The sequence below is a fragment of the Limulus polyphemus genome, unplaced genomic scaffold (genome assembly GCF_000517525.1).
Source record: "Limulus polyphemus unplaced genomic scaffold, Limulus_polyphemus-2.1.2 Scaffold1189, whole genome shotgun sequence".
Classification (NCBI taxonomy): domain Eukaryota; kingdom Metazoa; phylum Arthropoda; class Merostomata; order Xiphosura; family Limulidae; genus Limulus; species Limulus polyphemus.
Genome location: NW_013666799.1, coordinates 243,336 through 264,349, shown reverse-complemented (window position 1 = coordinate 264,349; position 21,014 = coordinate 243,336). Strand labels below are relative to the sequence as shown.

Genomic DNA, 21,014 nt, shown 5'->3' with positions numbered 1-21,014 from the left:
TATATATATATATATATATATATTTATTTATTTATTATATTGTGTTTATATCTACAGACATTCACACATAAAATACTCTAATATACCTTGTTCTTTTGCTGGTGGGTTCTTTTAAGTTATCTGGTGAAAATAATTCATCATCCAGTCCACATAATGACAACAAATTGGTTTACTTCCTCCATTAATATTTCTACAAGCTTAAACACTGTGGTACTCATAGACTATGCTTATAAATGTTGCTAGCTGCACTACACTACCATAAAACATCAACTTACTTGTATGTAGTAGCTCAGTATGCACAATAGCTAACACAGATTCAAATACTTCACTAAAACACACTGACTAATTCATTTAACTTTTCAGAATCAACTTCTGTGTTTTCAACTATATGTTCTGATGATTTTGAATCCCATATAAATATAATCTACCCTCAAATTTATGAGAAACTTTGACGTCAAATCCTTAGAACTATCCAGGTCTTCACACACACACACACACACACACACTGATAGATTCACTCTACTAGCTATAAACAACTCTCTGTCTTCTCAACTATCTTTCTTGAAGCCTCTGAACTCCATATAAATATAGTCTAAATCTCAAATTTATGAGAAACTTTGATGTCAAATTCCCTAGAATTTTCCAAGTGTTCTACTTTTATCTAATCTTAATGCAGGCATTGAAAAATACTTTCAGATCTAGTAGCCAGCCCTAACCTAACTTCACTTCTGTTTGTACCGGGAAATGGGGGTTCCATATATTTATTTACTTTCACAGCAACGAGTGCATGCTAACGATCACATGATATCAACAACCACTAGGTAGTATTGCCTAAACTAACTCCCTTTGGTCCCATCTGAGTCTAAACATGTGTGCTGACTGGTTGAATTGAGAGAAAAAAGAAAAACAAAATAGTACGAAATTAGTAACATGTTGTGTAACCACAGTGCTATATTCCAGAAAAAAACATGAAGAAGTGCTGAATCTGCCATTAAACTCCTAAAAACAAATTTTGATTTAGAACTCAAGAAATGCAAAAATAGTTCTACACCTCCAAGAGTCCAGAACTGTTCTAGATTCAAGTTCTATTTAGCACAGCCCTATTCACGGTTAAAATGGTAGAAAATACTATATGCCATGATGAAAATTTTTTTTAGTTGCCAGGGCAACCTGACACCCAGGTCTTAATGTCATCATTACAATCTGCAGCTCCTGCTAGCTAACAAACAAATTATGGCAATGACAATACTCATTTTTCTCTTTGATTAAATTTAAAAAGTTTCACTTAAAACCTAAAAGTGCATATAACAAAGCTTTATGCAAGTAATAATAGGAGTAGTGAGAATTATATTACATTGTTTAATGATAAAAAGCAAGAACAAAAACTGTAATGTTTAGATAAAATGTTTGTTATGCAACTTCATACAAAAAAGTGACAACATAATGCATGGCAACCTGGCACCCAGGATTTATTGAGGCCTGTCTTAATGTCAAGCAATTTCATACAAAAAAAGTTAGACAACTTAATGCATGATAAAATTCTAATATTAGAATATTAAAATCAACTCTACATATTTCAGGCTATTACAGCACCATCATCTCGATGTTTGAAAGTTCAAAACAGTAGCATCAGACAGATAAACTTTGAGAAAAGTAAATATCAAAAAGACGGGTATAAGTAAAGTTAATTATCAGAAATTTGTTTAATTGGAAATATTAATCAAATGTGAACATTTTTTAAAATAAATTTATATATATTCAAGACAGCCATGTTTTTTTATATTAAAAAAATGGTGGCTGCAAGTTAGAAATCGGGTTGGCTCACAAAGTGTAGAAGGAATAGAATTAAAGAAAACCATTATAAATTTAAGAAATTTCAACTGACTGCTATAGTGAGAAACTTAGAGGATTATAGAAAGTAGTTCAAAAGGAAACTTGGAAACTGAAAAGGGGTATATTTAAAAATGTTTGCTGAAAATGTCAAAATCAACAGTAAGGATTTCTTTAAATACATTAAGGGTATGTAAAATATTAGGATGGGAGTAAGGCATTTGAGAGATGATAAAGGAAGGCTCACATCCAATAGCTATGAGAAGACTGGATTATCAAATTCTACTTTTTCTTCAATTTTTACTAAAGAAGATTAAAGCAATATTACTCAACTGAACTGTTGCTAGATGAAAACAGAATTTAATAAAATGATCTCATTAATTCTGAACTTAAGAAAAAAATTGGGCAATTAAAAGAATGATAGGCCTCCTTGGCCAGACAATATTTCCCCAAGGATTTTGAAGAAGATTACAAATTAGACATGTGACAAATTGCTAATATTTTTTCTTGTACTTAAATAGTGGGCAGATGCTTAGAAGATTGGAAGATGGCTAATGTTACTCCTCTTTTCAAGCAAGGTGATAACAATTGTCCCAGTAATTATAGGCGTATTAGTCTTATATCCGTGGTGGGAAAAGTTTTTGGAAGTCTGATAAAAGATGCTTTGCACAGTCATTTAACAAAATTTAAAATTTAGTTGAATAGTTTCATTAGGGGAAAATCTTGCCATTCTTTGAAGAGGTTACTACTTATGCAGATGAGATTAAAGGTATGGATTTGAGGTATCAGGATTTTTTTATATATTATTTTACAAGGTGCCACATAAAAGGCTTGTTGAAAAAAAATAATCTTTATATGTGTGTGAGATATGCTGGCTCATAGGACAGAAAAGTGTCAAGATAGAAGAAAGCAGAGAGTTGCTATAAATGAAGTTCAGTCAAACTGAAATAATGTCTTAAGTGGAGTACTTCAGGGCTCAGTGTAAAGCCATTTGTTCATTTTGATTTACATCAATAACATAGAGAAAGGAATGGTCAATAAATTACTTAAACTTGCTGATATTACAGTCATTGGTGTTGGTAGCTGTGAAGAGGATGCTGCTGTTGGTTTACAAAAGGATTTAGATCATTTGGTAAATTGGAGAAATAAAGTGCAAGTGACTTTTTATTAAAACAAATACAAGGTAATGCATGTTGATTATAAATATAATTTTGATGCAACTAACCTTAACAGTGTTATGGAAGAAAAAGATTGTGGTATTCTGGCTGATCAGTCTCTTAAGCCATTCAAGCAGTGAAGACAAACAGGATTTTAGGTTTCATGTAAAAAATCCTGAATACAAATCTACAGAGGTGAGAATTTCAATGTAAAGATCACTGGCTAGGGGACTTTGTAGTATTGTGTTCATTCACGGGCTCCTTACTTTAGGAAGGACATTGAACAGCTAGAAAGGGTTCAGATGAGGGCTACTAGGATGGGACCTGGGATGGAAATGTTGTCATACAAGGACAGATCTCTGACATTATTTTCAGTTGAAAAAAGAAGAATTAGAGGAGATCTCATTGAGGTGTTTATTCATCATCATTGTTACGATTCTTTCTTATTTCCAGGCTGCAAGTAAACATCAATAAAAAATGTTTACCTTACAAAACTAAAGAAATAATTTTATGTTAACCTTTCTTAAAAATCACTTTAAAAAGTATACAAAGAATTTCTCCTCTCTTAAAAAGAGAGCAACAGTAACTTACAGAAAATTATTTGGTGATTGCCTAATGTAAACTGATAAATAAAAATAAATATTCATGATGTTAAAAAATATGTAGGTTCAAGAAGTTTCAATAGAAATGAATAAAAATAAATATTTTTATGCTTGCTTAATAAAACAGAGCTTCAATAGTTGGTAAAAGAAAAATTCTTAATAAACTTATAGCTAGACAAAATTTATAATGCATGTAGCTGTAATGTACTTCATAGTTAGGAAACAAAAATAGCCACGTCACTCATGCTCGTAAAAGACCATAGGGAAAATATTAAACCACACCAAAACTTATTTCTTTCTACAAACTAGAAGTTGAGTGCCAAAAGAGCTAATCATAAAATTATATATATGTATATATAATTACATACTTGTGAGGAATTAAGTTAACATTATTTCTCCCTTCAGGTGTGAGTGTCTATTGGCATAATCATTACATGACATATTATAATATCATTAAACATTCATTACATTACACACAGATATCTTACATTAATAATAAGTTGCATGTTCACTACTTACATTTTGTGTAGCCATCTTGTCTAAATCTAAACTATGGTGTTATTCTTATGTGATATTATATGTAAAAGATGCTTATTGTTGATTGGTTTATGGTGAACAGTTACATAACTTATTGTAAACATATGACATTATGTATGCTGAACTGCATTATATGAATACTTGTTGAATCAGTTAAGAAGTTAGTAGTCACTTAGTTTGTAATGTACGTAAAGGCTTTACATGTAGGTTACAATTTAGTGATGCCCGAGATTAATGTTGACAATGAATTAACACATATACACAATGTGTGACCAGTAATGCGATTTTCCTTACCACTCAGCATGTCAGTGTCATTTTTCAAGTTTCCAGGAACTTCCTTTGGAACTTGTCTTTATGTGTTAGAGTACAGTTCTCAGGAATAGGCTATGTATCTTTATAAAGCTATTGTGGATCATCTAGTTGTCATGGTACAGAACAGATTTGTCACATATTAATATATATATAAAACCTACACACCAACAAGTTTCACCTGTGGATACAAATAACACTAGAATATTATACTCTTCTGTTTTTTACCTCCTTTATTAATTTCTTCAATCAGTTTCGTGACTTCAGAGGTCACTCATCAGGATATAATTTTACAGAGAATTTATAACAAAAACATTAAAATACTGTTATTCAACTAAACATAAACTAAATTAAATACATGTATTTTCCAAATGTACAACCATACAATATACTCTTTGTACAAATTAAGTATATTAATAAAATCAAAGTTTATCTGATATACTTTCCTTTTTTAAATTAAAATCTGATACCAATTTGATTTTCTTTTAGTATTATAGAAATGTAATTTATTCCATAATCTTTAATAATTTAATACCTCTTACTTTCTTTATTGTCCTTTTTGTAATTCCAACTGACTTTACACAACCATTGCTACTTCTGCTTACCTCCATCTATTAGGTCGTCAAGAAATTAATGTCACATTTTGGAACACTTCCATTAACTACCCTCCAAAAAAATGTACATCATGTTAGTGTAGCCTATATAATGTGCAAAGTTTAGTATACTCTAATCCCTTATAGTGATGGCACACGATGAAACAAACATTCGGCATATAATGCTGTTTGACTACAAGAAGGGAACCAACGCCTCTGTAGCCACAAAGAATATTAAAGAAGTTTATGGAAATATTTTGAACGTTCGTAAGTGTCAACGATGGTTCAGCAAATTTCGGTTGGGTGACGTTAGCCTTAAAAACTTTGATGGCAGGGTCCGACATATTGGAATTGATATTGATGCTCTGAAGACACTTGTTGAGTCTAATTCAAGGCAACACACTCATGAAATGGCCCTGAAATTTTGTGCATTTAATGAAACAATACGATAACATCTAAGGAATATGGGAAAACTCCATAAAAAGGTGCTTTGGTGTCTCACGAACTCTCCGATGATCATCATTTCCAACGTGTGAGCATTGATTCATCTCTTCTGGCGGGTAATGCGTGTGAACCATTTTTGGACAGAATTGTCACCAGTGATGAAAAATGGATCCTCTATGTGAAAATTAAATGCCAAAAACAATGGCTCAGTCCAAGACAAAAACCACTTCTGACCCCAAAACCTGGACTCCATCTGCAGAAAGTGATGCTTTGCATTGGATGGGACATCAAAGGGGTAATTCATTTCGAACTCCTCGATCCACAGTGAACTGTCAATGCAAAGATCTATAGTCAGCAACTGGAATGTTTAAATCAAGCCCTTCATCAGAAACGCCCTTTACTCGTCAATCGGAAAGGTATTCTTCTTCTCCACGACAAAGCACGTCCACGTGTGGTACGTTTAACGCAACACAAGATTATGAAGTTGGGTTGGGAAGTTCTCCCCCATCCCCACCATAATCTCCAGATATGGCACCATCAGATTACCATTTTTTTCGTTCGCTGCAACACCATATTAATGGGAAAAAGTATGCAAATGTGGAAGGTGTTAAAGAGGACATAAACATGTTTTTTGCTTCGAAGCCAAGTGATTTCTTTAGTCAGGGCATTAACAACCTGATTGTAAGATGGAAAAGAATGGAGACTATTTCATTTAATAAATGTTTTGTTTTGATATATAGTTGTTTGGGTTTTTCGTCTTAAAATAGCGACATTAATTTCTTGATGACCTAATATTTAAAGAAGCGCCCAAAATATTATGAAATAGTTTTTCAAAAATAATTTTCTATGTTTTACATTACATGCTCAAAAAGGGAAAACATGAAAATATGTTTCTTTTAGAATTTTAAATATTCTCAGAATACATTCTTTAAAATGTTTGTTGGCATATAATGGGCTTTTTTCAGGACATCTAACATGGAATTTATGAAAACTTATCCTTAATCTTAAATTATCTATTTCACCCAGTAGTGTAGATAGTCTCCCACTTTTCAATCTATTCCAGTAAAAATGCATCAAAATTAGGAAAATTTCTGTCAAGAAAAAGCAAGAGAATGCATAAAATTTAATCCAGTACCCAAGAGCTTCCAGGGCCCTAAGACCAGCCATAATGCGTGCACCTGTGGTGCATATTCCCTCACTTCACTTACTCAAATAAACCTTGCCCTCCCACTTTTAATTTGCCTCCTACACCTCTGGTTTCACCAACATAGAATTCAACACAATTTACACATTCTAAAACATGTATTACTTTCTTAGAACTGCAATTAAATGAGTTATTGATGAAAAACAAAATATCTTTACTATTGTTCTTTGTTGTTTTTGTAGTTTTTATGTAACATAAATTACATAAAGCCCAATTCTTTCTTTCCCAACTGAAAATATCTTCCTTAGAAAAATTTCTTTTTTTAGATTTATTAAATAATCTATACAAATTTTTAAGTTGTTTTTGGATAAAATAATTTTATCTTTGAATACATCTTTCAGTTTTTGTTTTTTTTATCTACTATCTGTTTTAATTATGTATTAACAAATGAAATATCAATAAGCACAGTAGAGCTTAATATGTAGAGATGGGCCGGGAAAAGAAACGTCTGATGCATATTATGTATTGCTCATCATAGTCTCAAATCTCTCTTATAACAATCTAAGAGACATTTATAAGCACCTAACTTAGGATTTTGAGGTCTTTCAAAAACTACTAAGACCTTCAATTTAGCCAAAAAACATTGTTGAAGTACAGAACCGAGGATTAGTGTAAAAGCCAAAGTTCTGCTGATTATTCTGATTCTGGCATCAGAAGGGCTAGCTCACCAATGCTTGAAGTTGTTGCAATGATTTACACACCATAATGTTGCATTTTAACTTGGGGAATGCAGAAGCAGTATAGCATTTCACTAACTTCAACACATGATGTCCATCAAGACAACTCATCACACAAGGCCTAAACAGCTGCCTTCATAGCAACTGCCATTCATTATAAAATATTCATTAGTATTGTTTAAAAACACAGGGGAAACAAGTAATAAAAACAATTTTGAAAAAAATAAGAATGATGTAGAGATGGTAATACCAAAAAGTACAAAAACATGTTAGGGATGAACATAAAAACCATACAAAACTCCCTACACAAGTAGCTACAGTGTCAATGTTATAAGCTTATGGGAATCAGCCATTGTAAGATTTTGTAACATTATTCAGTTTAAACATTTTTTTATTCAAACCTTAATTCATGGAAATGAAAGGAATTCAACATTTAGTTGTAGATAAAAGTTTTTCTTGGAAAGATTTAGCTACTTACGTAGGAATTTTTGTACGGTTTTGTGTATTCATCCCTCTTGTTTCTGTACTTTTTGACATTTCCATCCCTACATCATCCTTATTTTTTTTAAATTGTTTATATTACTTATCAATATATATATATATGGACAATACGTCATTACAAAAGGTATAAACAATTTTGTAAAATATTTCATAATTATTTTTGGTGCCACTTTAAATAGATAGATATAAGAGGGCAGAAGTAGCAGTGTTGTGTAAAGTCAACTGGAACTGTGAAACTACAGAAACTATTACAAAGAATTACAAAAAGAACAACAGAGTAAGTAAGAAGTATTATGAAATATTATGGAATAAATTGCATTTCTATAATAACAAGAGAAAATATAATTAGAATAAGATTTGAATTAAAGAAGGAAAGTATATTTCACAAACTAACTAATTTTATTTATTTTTGAGCATTTTTTAAATATATATGTACTTAATTTATACAAGGAATGTATTATGTGGTTTTACATTTGGAAAGTAGATGTATTTAATTCAATTTATTTATGTTTAGTTGAATAACAGTATTTGAATGTTTTTGTTATAGATTCTATGTAAAATTATATTCTGAAGAGTGACCTTTGAAGTCACGAAACCAGTCTAAGAAATTAACCCATTACCTGCGGATGACGGATATTTCTATCACTGAAGTTCTACGGCTCAGCTGCGAATGATGGAAATATCCGTCAGTCGCACATATATAACTATAACTCTATGCGAATGACAAAAATTACCATTTTATTGTGATTGATGGCAACTCAGTTTTATCTTTGAGTCATAAAACGGCAACTGAGCTACTCCTGCCGCAGTTAATGGGTTAATGAGGGTGAAAAAAAACAGAAGAGTATAATTTTCTAGGATTATATATATGTGTGTGTTAAAATTTTATTTAGTAATAAAGATTATTTCTAAACACCAGTCTTTTCTACATTAGTTATCCTCTGCCATCGAATGTATGTGTGTATATGTTGTAATCAATTTTACTGTATTTTATTTCTTTAATAGTTTTTTATGCATTATACAAAGAATGTAAAGCTTTTTCCATTTCTGATATACTCTTTGAGCTTGATGTTCTCCAAGTCATTTTATGAGGAAGTTTTATAATAATGTATAATTCATTCATTTTTATTAAATGCTAATTAATTTTTTTCATAACTTTTTACCTACTGTAAAGATAAAGATTCATAAGTTGAAAAATATAAAGGTTATATTAGCTTTCCCTCAAAATCATGTATTTCCCATTATTATTTTCTTAATATTCCCAACAATGTATTAATGCCTGTGATGCAAACAGAATTATAATGACACTCTGTAAAGTATAAAAGACTGATTAGTGAACATAGTATTATCAATTTATTTATTTTGTGCTTGTAATTCATTGATGTCGAGTCTATCAAACCTTGTGTTTGAATTCCACTGATGTCGAGGCTATGGAGATTTCTAGAAGGCCTAAATGATAGATGTATACATAGCTGCGACCAGACGAGAATAAGGAAAGTAAAAGTAAAGTCACATGAAGGATTAGTTCAGTCAGAGAAAAGTTAAAAAACATAAAGTTAACCGTCGTGGGAGTGAATGGCCTAACGATTGATAGGTTAGAGTGAGATTAATAGTTTGAAAGAAATAATCAGAATAATTTGTCTCATCAAAGGGTGTTCTAAAGTAATTGAACCCACCTGTGTGGATTTTGACAAAAGGCAGATGATTATTGGAAGTACGAAGAGCAGACGATTATTGGAAGTTCAAGACACAACTGCGGTAACTCATGCGACAAAGTAAATGAATTACACATGGATACTATTGTGATAAAAATAGAGAAAAATAGTTTGCTTGTCAACTGAATTCTAAAGCAATTGAATTAGCCTAAGTGGGTTTTTGATGAGAAGAAGAGAACTATGTAGTGTTTAAGATATAACTATGACCTCCATAGTGTAAGGAATTTTGTACATACATTTAACTTGTTTCAAATATATATATATAATTTTAAAAACAAGTGGAGTGTGTGGTGTTTGTTAATTGTTGAATTTATTGCCAACAAGTAATAGACACCTACTGTAGAAGAATCCTTAGCCCAACACACCCACATATTTACATTACTATATATACTAGTAAAAGTAAGTTTCTGACATTTGGCAAGCCACAGCCATGATTACACATTGGTAAATGGCAGTAGAAAAAAATGTGAACAACAGCAGAAAAAAGTAGGCCTATATATGCACAACTGTAGTAGTAGCGCAAATAGTGTGGAGATTACAATCATGCTATTTAACCATGTCAAATTTTGATAAATGCATAGATAGAGTTAAAAGTGTCTTAGGTTAAAATACAGTGAACTACAAGAGTTCGTTAAACAACAACAAGAACTAGAGAGAGAAGAATGGCAATAGAAAAGAGAGGAAATGAGACAGAGAAGAAAGGAAGAAAGATTGAAAGGAGAAAAGGAGAGAAAGGAAAGACTGGAAATAGAGAGAGAGAGAGAATAAGAGCACAAATTAAGAAAGAAGAAAAGGAGAAAGAGAGAAAGGAGGGATTGCAAATAGAGAGAGAGAGAGAATAAGAGCACAAATTAAGAAAGAAGAAAAGGAGAAAGAGAGAAAGGAGGGATTGCAAATAGAGAGAATAAGAGCACAAATTGTGAAATAAGAAAAAGAGAGAGAAAAGAGATAAGAAATAGAGAGGATAAGAGCACAAATTGAGATTGCAAAGCTCACCAAACTGAAGGAAGAAGGACCCAAGAATGACAAGGGAGTCAGGGCCAGCTGACCCAAGCTGCCCAAATTTGATGAACTGAAAGATGACATGGACGCTTTCCTGGAGAGACATGAAAGATTCGCCCAAAGTTAGAACTGGGACAAAGGCTATTGGGCAGTCTGTCTCAGCCCACTTCTCACAGAAAAATGCCTACAAATATATGCAGGCATGATGCTAGAAGATGCCCTGGACTATGACAAGTTAAAAGTAGTTTTACTGAAATGATATAAACTTACTAACGAAGGTTTTCACTGGAAGTTCAGAGAAGTCAAACCTGACAGTAGAGAAACTGTATTTCAGTTTGTGTCATGTCTACAATAATACTTCACCAAATGGCCAAGTTCGGAAATAGTTTTGAGGGACTGACAGATCTACTAATATGAGAACAGTTCATGATCACATGTTCAACTGACATGTCACTGTTCCTAAAGGAGAAAGCACCAAAAGATGTGGATGAAATGATCAAACTGGCAGAACAGTATATGGAAGCCCATGGAGGAAGTATAACTGATAAGTCCAAAAATATCCAGTTAAATTTGAAACCAGTGATGCCTGACCAGAAGCAAGAGTCTACCAACTGGGTTAGAGTTTAATAGACAGAAAAGAGAAGAGATGTATGTTTGTTGTAAAATGGGACAAATTGCAAAGGAATGCAAGTCCATTTATCAGCAAACAACAGCAGAGATCTCAACATAAAGCAGCTACAGCTATTTACAAAGATAGTGCTGGTAAGAAACAAGAAAAGAGTGACTGGCACCATGGATGATACTGCCAGAAGAAACATAATCAAGAAAACACATCATAATCAATATAAGAAGGAAGTGTCAATTCCATGATTGATCAGTGCATGATTAATGGATCAACAGTGCCAGTAGTGCTTAGAACATGTGACAGACATCAAGAGGTGATACCAAACCACAAGATGCCAGTAAGTGAAGAATATGTTGGGGACAAGAAAGTGAAGCTTCTTCAAGATACTGTGTGCAGTAGTGCAGCAGTGAGAACCAGTCTAGTATTTGATGATAAGAGGACAGTGAAGAAGTTCCCATAGCAAAAATAAAGGTGGATATTCCATATTATGTAGGAGACCTTGAAGCCATGTGTATGAAGGCACCAATATATAGCTTGGTAATTGGAAACTTACCAGGTAGTAGATATTTAGAGGAACTAGACAGAAAGAAGATTGATGAAGCATCTGCAGTCACCACCAGAGCTCTAGAAAAAAAGAGCAAACAAGACAAAAAGCCCCTACAAGTGCCAAAAGGTGACATCCCAAATGTGGGTTTGCAGGAACTGAAGGAAGCACTGAAAAAAGAACCTTCGCTGCAGAAAATTTGGGACAATGCCCAGGAGAAAGGTGGGCACAAGATAAAGTGGAAAGATACTTAAAGAATAGAGGGCCAGAAGGGAGTGCTATACCATATCTATCAAGGCAGTTATACTGGGGAAGTTAAACAGATCGTAGTATCAAGAAAATATCAGACTCAACTGAAGAAGTTGGCTCATGAATCAATAGTGGGAGGACCCCTAGGAACAAAAAAGATGGCAGACTGAATCACTAGTAACTTCCATTGGCTGGGAGTCATCGGAAATGTGAGAAGATTATGCAGATCATGTGACATCTGCCAATGGACAATACCTAGAGGGAAGATAGCCAAACTGCCATTGGGAGAGATGCCTCTCATAGAAGAGCCATTCAGCAGAGTAGCTGTGGACTTAATTGGACCACTAGCTGTTTCTGACAAAGGCAACCAATATGTGCTGACAGTAGTCGACAATGCAACACGTTATCCAGAAGCAATAGCACTGGCAAAGATAGAAACAGAGAGAGTACCAGAAGCCCTCCTGGAGGTATTTTGCAGAGTAGGCTTTTTGAGAAAAATCCTGAGTGACAGAGGGACCCAGTTTACTGCAGAACTGATGCAGAAAGTGTGCAGACTCATCAGTACTCAGCAGCTCTTTACCACCTTGTACAATCCTAAATGTAATGGAATTTGTGAGAGAATCAATGGAGTTTTAAAGAGCATGCTAAAGAAGATGTGCCTAGAGAGACCATGGGACTGGGACAGGTATTTGCAGGCAGTATTATTTGCTTTTTGAGAAGTACGGGATTTTCACCCTTCGAGTTACTATATGGAAGAACAGTATGAGGTCCGATGCAAATATTGAAAAAAGCTATGGATGGGAGAAGAAGAATCAGACGTAAAGAACACATACCAGAATGTGTTAGACCTCAGAAACTGACTGGAGGAGACCTGTCAACAAACACAACAAAACTTGTATGCAGCTCAAGGCAATCAGAAGCATTTCTATGACAAGAAGGTCAAGGATCAACATTTCAAGGTTGGACAGAAGGTCTTAGTTCTGCTGCCCACAGACCACAACAAACTCACCCTGCAATGGAAAGGACCTTTTGAAGTACAGAAATTACCCAACAAAATGGACTACAAGGTAAATGTGAACAGGAAGGCCAAGATCTACATTGAAGGAAAAAGTATTTGGGGAGAGAGAAAGACCTCCCGAGTGCAGCTATTAAAACAAGGATGTTGCAGGTGTGGCTGTCAAAGATGCAGAACTAGAAAACAGTGACTCTGTCTTAGACAATGAGGACCTATGAGACCTAAGACCACTAGGAGGGGATGAGATGTACAAGGACATCAACATAAGTTAACATTTTCCTAAACTAAAAATGTATTTCCAATAAATTATAATACTTACCTCCGCTGACTTTAGCTATTCCTCAATGTTGGCTTTGCCTATCTAAGCGTTGGTCTTGCATGCAATACCTAACTTACAAATCCCTCTGCCTATGTCATTGTGCCCTCTATCCTGATACTGTATATAAGCACCTCATTCAGATAATGTAATCACTTTTTCGAGACTTACACCATCCCAGTCACTAACACTGGCTCTTAGTGTGGATTTAAGGGTGGGAGAGTGTCAGCAAAGGTAAGTATTATTGGAAATACATTTTCAATTTAGGAAAATGTTAATTTCCAAAACATACTTACCCTCTGCTGACACTTTAGCTAGAGTCCCATACATTGTTCATACAGAAAGCATCTGTATATAACAAGGTGTACGAAGATAAGAGTGGTACCCAAGTGGGGAAACTGCACTACATCCAGAACAGGTATGCTCTTCACCCAGTAGTTAACAATGGTATCAAGGGTGGAATAGTACATGAGTAATTATTATAGGCCAACCCCAACCAGATAACCGAGGTTCCACAACTCGGGTTTGGAATTAAGGAATAATGTTGGCTAGGACAATTGGACTGCAATGTGATATATGGATATACATTTGATTGGATCCCAACCTGTAGCTATAGAATGATGTGTTTGGAACCACGGGAATTATGATGAGAAAGTAAGGAACACTGAAGTGGACAAACTCTCTTCCACCTGAAGAAATTGGAAAGGCACCACCCCAGGCTCGGAATAATGGGAACAAATATGCCTTACTCAACCAAAGGAACAGAACTCATCCAGTCTGGAATTATGAACATTCATCCTCACTCTCCAACCGAGTGGACAAGGAGCATTCCACTTGCACCCAGAATTATGAGAGGATGTGGAACACTGTGTATAACCAAGGACCAAGGATGGGAACATTTCATGTTCAGAATTATGAGGAGATAGTGAACCTCCATGAACAATATACAACTCGAAATTGTTCATAAGAAGAGCCATGCACACCCCATCCAGGTAAGGTAAGATCAAATCTTAATTGGTATTACGAGTAGACTCCCGTGTAGGCTAGTGCCGCTCTTACCGACATCAGGGAAATACATCCAGGGACCCAGGTAGAAGGGCCCCCAGCTTCGTCTTCTTCTCCAAGAGTAGAGGAACACACTCAAATACACTGGAGGAAAAGCCTCTGTCCACCACCCCAGCTCCACCAGTAGAATCTGGGGAGCAATGTGCACTGGGGAGCCCTGAAGAACAGTGTTCTGGAAACAGTGCAATAGTTGAGCCAAGTTCCCTAAATTTTTAAAAGCAAACCGACCCAGCTTTATTCAATCTGATGATCTGCAGGAACAGGCAGAATCCCCTTTAGCTTTACTCATGATAGTCCATGAGTAATAGTCCATGATAACATAGTAATACCATCCGGAAATGCACCTAGATGGTCTTATGGAACACCTCATTTCTACAGAGCCTGTTGCAACCAGAATTAAGTATAGTCAAATGGGTTTCTAGTGAGGAATTGGATTGCTAAAAGCACACTTGTGTGGGTAACACTCACCACAGAGTGGTATATAGTGAAAGCAAGATGTATGAGACTGAAAAAGACAGACAAGATTACTCCTCCCTCCTCCGTATAATCTACCAGATGGTGTTAAAACAGCCTTGGTGGGAAGTAGAAAATCCCAGAAGAAAAATCTGCCAGATCAGATAAAGAATGTGAGAGAAAAGCATTAGAAGAAGTCCACATATAGGCCCTTAAAATGTCCCTCAGTGAATCAAAGAAATGGCAGTGAAAGACACAAATGTGCTGAAGGTGATGAGATGCAACTCTCAGAAGATTCCTTGCTGTAAAACCTAGAATATGCAACCTGAATATTTGCAAAACCACCTCCAAGGAAGTGAGGATAAACCACTGGAAACCGAAGTATCCCAAAAATAGAGATAAGAACTATCACCACAAAATGAGTGAGATTGTGCCACATAACACCTCTGAGCCTGACAGGGCAAAACAAATGATCAGCTTATGATCGTTTGTATAGGTGATAAATAGTTGGCAAAGAATTGTGGAGAGGGATGTATCCCCTTCTCTGGTGGCAACCTGAATATTTGCAAAACCACCTCCAAGGAAGTGAGGATAAACCACTGGAAACCGAAGTATCCCAAAAATAGAGATAAGAACTATCACCACAAAATGAGTGAGATTGTGCCACATAACACCTCTGAGCCTGACAGGGCAAAACAAATGATCAGCTTATGATCGATTGTATAGGTGATAAATAGTTGGCAAAGAATTGTGGAGAGGGATGTATCCCCTTCTCTGGTGCCCAGAGACTTAGAAAAAAAGGACCTATCAGGGTATAGAAGGACCTAAAGGGAGAGATAAAGAATCCTACAAAATGTCAACAACTCCAGCAAATGACATCAGCATGTCAGCAATAACAAAATACCCATTAAGGGAAAGATGATATATGGTATATGAGGCCAAAGGCTCGAATGGTTGTTGTAGTACGACCTTAATATTTCGATTAAGTAATGGAAAAGGCCATTTGGGAAGAAGACTGGATAGCACTAGGGTGTCCAAAACCTTCAGATATTGAGGATAACTAAAGGGAGATGAAAAAGTTGTCTGATCTAAACGACACAAAACAAAGCTAAACCCAAGGAAAAAACAGGTCAAAACAAGATATGGTGAACATATTTGGTAAAGTGGGTACAAACTCCTTGTGAGTCATACCTCAGGCAACTGTAGATGTTAAACCCCAATGAGCTGGAAAACGTCTTGGTGTAGAATGTTGGGTTGAGGATGTCTCAATAAAGATAGCCTAGTAGGAAGATGCAGAGGTGGATGCACATGAAGAAACTGTAAAAGAGGAAATCATGGTTAGGTCAACCAATCTAGGCTACTAACATCTTGCAAGTAGAGGAAGTGAGGGAAAGTCATAGATGTGCAATCCCACCCAAGCAGGACTGATTACATCTGCCACCTAAGCCTGTGAATGAGGTAGCGGAGACTCCAAAGCTTGTAGTTGAGTATCAATGAGGGGAAAAAACTATCAACAGAAGCCCAAAGTGACAACAAATCTATCGTAAAACTCCACAACAGAGAATCCATTTGTTCAGGAGAAAGTACAGACTGAGATTGACAATCTGCTATAAAATTGATCACTCCGGGAAGATGGCAAGCCAGGAGGCTGACATGATTGGAATAGGCTCCATAGAGAAAGAACCAAATTTAAGAGACCACTGAATGTGATGAAATGTGTCATGAGGATATTCCCCTGCAAAAGATCTATACCTTGCACTCTTGACTGTTGGATAGCAAGAAGTACTAAGTTACTGATACAGAATGAAGATTCATCCTCCATTCATATACTCTGGAATTCCTGACCTTGAAGATACACACCACATTCCCGAAGTGAAATATCTGTGAAGAGAAACTTTGGACAAAGGGGCAGTATACATTTATATATATACACACACACACACACACACACACACATGCTAATGATACAGGTGATCCAAACCAGCCACCACTCAAAAACTAAGATGTTGTTCCTGTTGAAAGAGACTGGAAAATCCAGTGGATTGAAGTTCCAGATCCATTAGTTGCAATAGGACCACTAAAGGGATAGCATGTGTCCTCATACCATAAAATTCAAGAGACTTGGGGGAAGCTCACAACCCCAGAGATAGAACCATCCCTGTAAGTAAGAGCCTGACTGCCCATTCAATAACCTGTAGGTGGCTGAGCCAGGCCTAAAACATGGTGAAAATTTATACAACTCGGCAGAAGACACTGGTGCTGATGCTAGACCAAAGGCTAAATCCCTGAATTGCAGAACCTGATCCCTGTATACACAACATAACTATAGGCAAGATGCATTCACTATGAGAAAGTGGAGAAATGCCTCAGCAACAACAAACCTGGGTATCCCTAGACCTGGTGAAGAATGCAAAGTAGGGTGAGAAAGGATTGAATTGTGGACCAGGGAGAAAATAAAGAATGAGGTGAGATGAGAAAAATGCTGATCATTCACAAACCTCCCCTTGTCCCAGGCACAACAAATAAACAGGAATGAAATCCTGGAAGAACAGGATCAACTGTTACTACCACTTCCATGATCAATAACTCTGATAGCCATGAAATGTAAATTCACAACCCCAATGCTCAGGTGTAGGTGGAAATACCATAGGGCGAGAGGATAATGGAGGTGGACCACCTTGATACTAGAACCCAAAGTGACCATGAATCTGCAGTGAAGGAATATCAGGTGTTCATCAATAGTTGTAACCTCACTCTAACTGACCTACTCCACCCCCTCACTTAGGTTGATAGTAATGCCAACAGCGTTGGTCGGCCCAAATGAAGTGCCCTAAAACTAAGATCTGAGGCTATTTAGCTGCTAGAGCCAAAGAAGGTCAAGAGATCAACAACAACAAAAAATAAAGCAAATGATTGATGGCAATTTGCAATGCCTCTGGGACACCCATGAACATGAAGTGATGATAAAAAGAATCTACACGTAACACCCAGATGTTACAGCAGGTAGACAAAGTCCCTTCACCAAGGTATCTCTACAGAAGGAACCCTACATATCCAAAATTCAATAATTTTAGTCTGTGGAATTGAAAAAATGTCCTCCTGGAGGTGGAAAGCCAAAGCATGCAAACAGACAAATGAAGGTAATAAAGTACATCTATCCTGTCATATAATAAAGAATTAAATCTCTCAGGATGAACTAGGAATATCAAATGAAGGAAAAACTAAGTAGTACCCCCTAACCATTCCTCCATCAAGGGAGGAGTAGACTTAAAGGACACAGAGAAAAGCCACAAAATATCATAACTCAAATTACTAATTGAAAAAATGATTAGGGGGTGGTTGATCCAACTTGGACTCATGAAAAGCCGACTTAATAAAGAAAAGCGTCAGAAAAACCGAGTCCAAATCCTTCCCAGAATAACCAGGATCAACAAAAAAAGGCAATTTTAGAGGCACCAGGAGAAAAAACACCCCCAGGCCAAATGTATGCTTTCATCTCTCAGTGGATCAAAATACAGACAGTCTCAACTGAGAGTCAGTTACAGGATATCTAGCCAAGTTCTTTGGCCAAATTACAAAATATTTAGCCACCAAACATTTGGTATATATTTATTTGAGTAATCTATTTATAAATAGAGCTGGGTGATTAAGTTGATATAATTGATTACCTATGAGCATTGATTGTGTTGATTAGTGTTATATAAAATAAATCAATTGAAATTACATTAAATCTATTAATGTCACAAAATGATCAAGTGATCAAAATAAGTGCTTATGATTATTACTATTTTTGATTATTTCAACTATCCAAGTCTCATGTGAGTATAACTGATTAGATGAATGTAATCAATTAATAAGCCTGAAGATTAACCAGTTATCAAATTTCACTAATTGCCCAGCTCTAAAACTAAATATCAAAGTCTGGAAAAAGATAAACAAACTATGTACTAATCAAGATGCAATAGCAATACTTTAATAAATGATGATAATTCCATATTAATACTGTGACCACAGTAGGGATATTAGTTTGAGAAAAGTCACAATGTTGTAGTTGCAGTGTATCAAAGTTTCCAGAAAGGCAAAATTAGACACTGAATTCAAGTGAAATTGGTCACATTTATTAATTCAATTCTTCACTACTTAATATCACAGTAAACAGTAAAATAATTATAATGTCAATATTACTCATACATCAACAGGTTAACAACCAGCATTTAATCCTGCTAATGACATATAAACTGAGAACTAATGTCATGAATACTCTGGAATCCTAGTGTGCTGTAGTTGATCTAATAGCAGTCAGTAGAAGGACTATTCCATGCTTTAAATATTTAATCAGCCATATGAAAAATTACTAGCTATACAAAATAATTTAAATTATGTCCCAAAACATACTTTTACAAAAGATACAGACAAGATACTATCTCTTTGAAAGGTTCTGTAACAGATAAGAACAACTTGCTTCTATTTTAAATTCGATGACGAGAACCCACTTTGAGACTAATAATGGCTGGAGACGGCTTGAATGGGTAATGAAGAAAAACTTTAACATAACAGCAAATGTACAACGTTTCGACAAGGTTTTGTCATCATCACCTGATGATGACAAAACCTTGTTGAGACGTTGTACATTTGCTGTTATATTTTATTTTTTTTTCATTACCCATTCAAGCCGTCTCCAGCCATTATTAACTTGTTTCTATGCCACTGATATCATCTTCAATAACCTCAATAAAATATGAACAATGGACCATTTGGTCTTTCATGGCTGTCTTTTCCCACCCACCCATAAGAAAAATAAAAAATTAAACCCACCTTTTATTTTCCAGAAAATCATTGAATCCCTTCTTAAATTCGTTTAAACTGCTGGCTTCCATTAATACCAACAGCAACTCCCTCCATCAGATAATCACCCTGTTAGAGAAATAAAACTTTCTTAACTGGAATTTAGATTGTCTTTTTAAAACCTTAAACTTGTGTCCTCTCATCCTATTGCCTTCAATACACACAGCACAAAAAAATCAGAGGCTTTTATTCTGTTAATTTCCCAATTAATCATTTCATGTCCTCCCAAGTAATTTCTTCTGTAGTGAAAACATCTCAAGATATTTCAATCTCACTTTCAAATGACAATTTGCCAAACTTGGAATAATTTTAAAAACCGTTCTTTGAACATTTTCAAAAATTCAACCCCCTTTCTTAAATATTTGTTATACTTTCCTCATTTTCATATACAGCGGAGGAAACTACTGTCATAAAAATTAATAATGCATGAATATAATAACGTGTTTTCCTACTAAACAAATTAAATACCCCTTTTTAACTGCATGCAACTAGTGTAAACAGATGCCTTTCTTATTTTATTATTATTTTTTCTAAGGGTATAAAGTTGTAGTTTTAGTATACCGAACTTCAGCCTCAGGGGCAGTGGTCACATATAATATAATATATACAACATTGTAAGATGAGCAAATATTCAAAATCAGAGGTTCTACAAATATAATGACCCTGTTAAAATTATAATCCTATATAAAGTGATTAAATTATATTTACCTTGTAAGCTTACACGTGAAATACATTATATTTATAATTATCTTAACAATTAATTATTACAATACTGAATAAGTACTGACAATGACACTTACAAATATCTACCTTTTCCTTCTAGTCCTGGCGTTACGTCGCAAAACTAGTACTAGTACTACCAGCACAAACATTTCAATCTATTATTATTGATTACCATTAATATTAATTGCTTCTATCATACCTCTAAATCCAAAATTTCAAAAGACCACATTTTTCGCACTAGAAATCATTATTGAGTACAATCTTCCACAGTGTATAATATAATTCATATAAACCTTGATAAAACGCATATCCAAGTGTCCCTCCCGACTTTCTTAATAAATCTGTTTCTAAGGGACCATTTATAAATTTTATAAAGGCATTATTCCCTCCATGACGCAAACTGAAATTATATTGAATTAGAAAGAGACGCCAAAAATATGGAGTTTAAGTTTGTTTGAAGTTAAGCACAAAGCTACACAATGGGCTATCTGTACTTTGCCCACCACGGGTATCGAAACCCGGTTTCTAGCATTATAAGTCCGCAGACATACCGCTGTGCCACTGGGGGGCAGGAGTTTAAGCAAGTTGTTTAAATCCAGAAAAGATTT

At 35.1% G+C, this 21,014-nt stretch overlaps 1 protein-coding gene across 6 annotated transcripts in view; it reads right to left on the bottom strand.

The window, feature by feature from the left end:
* Window positions 1-20,745, bottom strand: part of LOC106462513 — a 45,902-nt gene extending 25,157 nt beyond the window's left edge. Inside the window, exons 1-3 of one of the 6 annotated variants that reach the window (XM_022389810.1) lie at window positions 20,484-20,715; window positions 19,654-19,752; window positions 3,056-3,441 (exon numbers count right to left, since the gene is read on the bottom strand). Coding sequence is in view for 3 of the 6 variants with exons in the window: in XM_013922447.2 (XP_013777901.1) it covers window positions 19,654-19,675 (22 nt within the window). In the remaining 3 variants the exon portion in view is untranslated. Of the gene's footprint in view, window positions 1-3,055; window positions 3,442-19,653; window positions 19,753-20,483 lie in introns of all 6 variants that reach the window. The other 5 variants (XM_013922447.2, XM_022389813.1, XM_022389811.1 and 2 more) reach the window with 5 other exon arrangements.
* Between the last annotated feature and the right edge of the window lie 269 nt (window positions 20,746-21,014).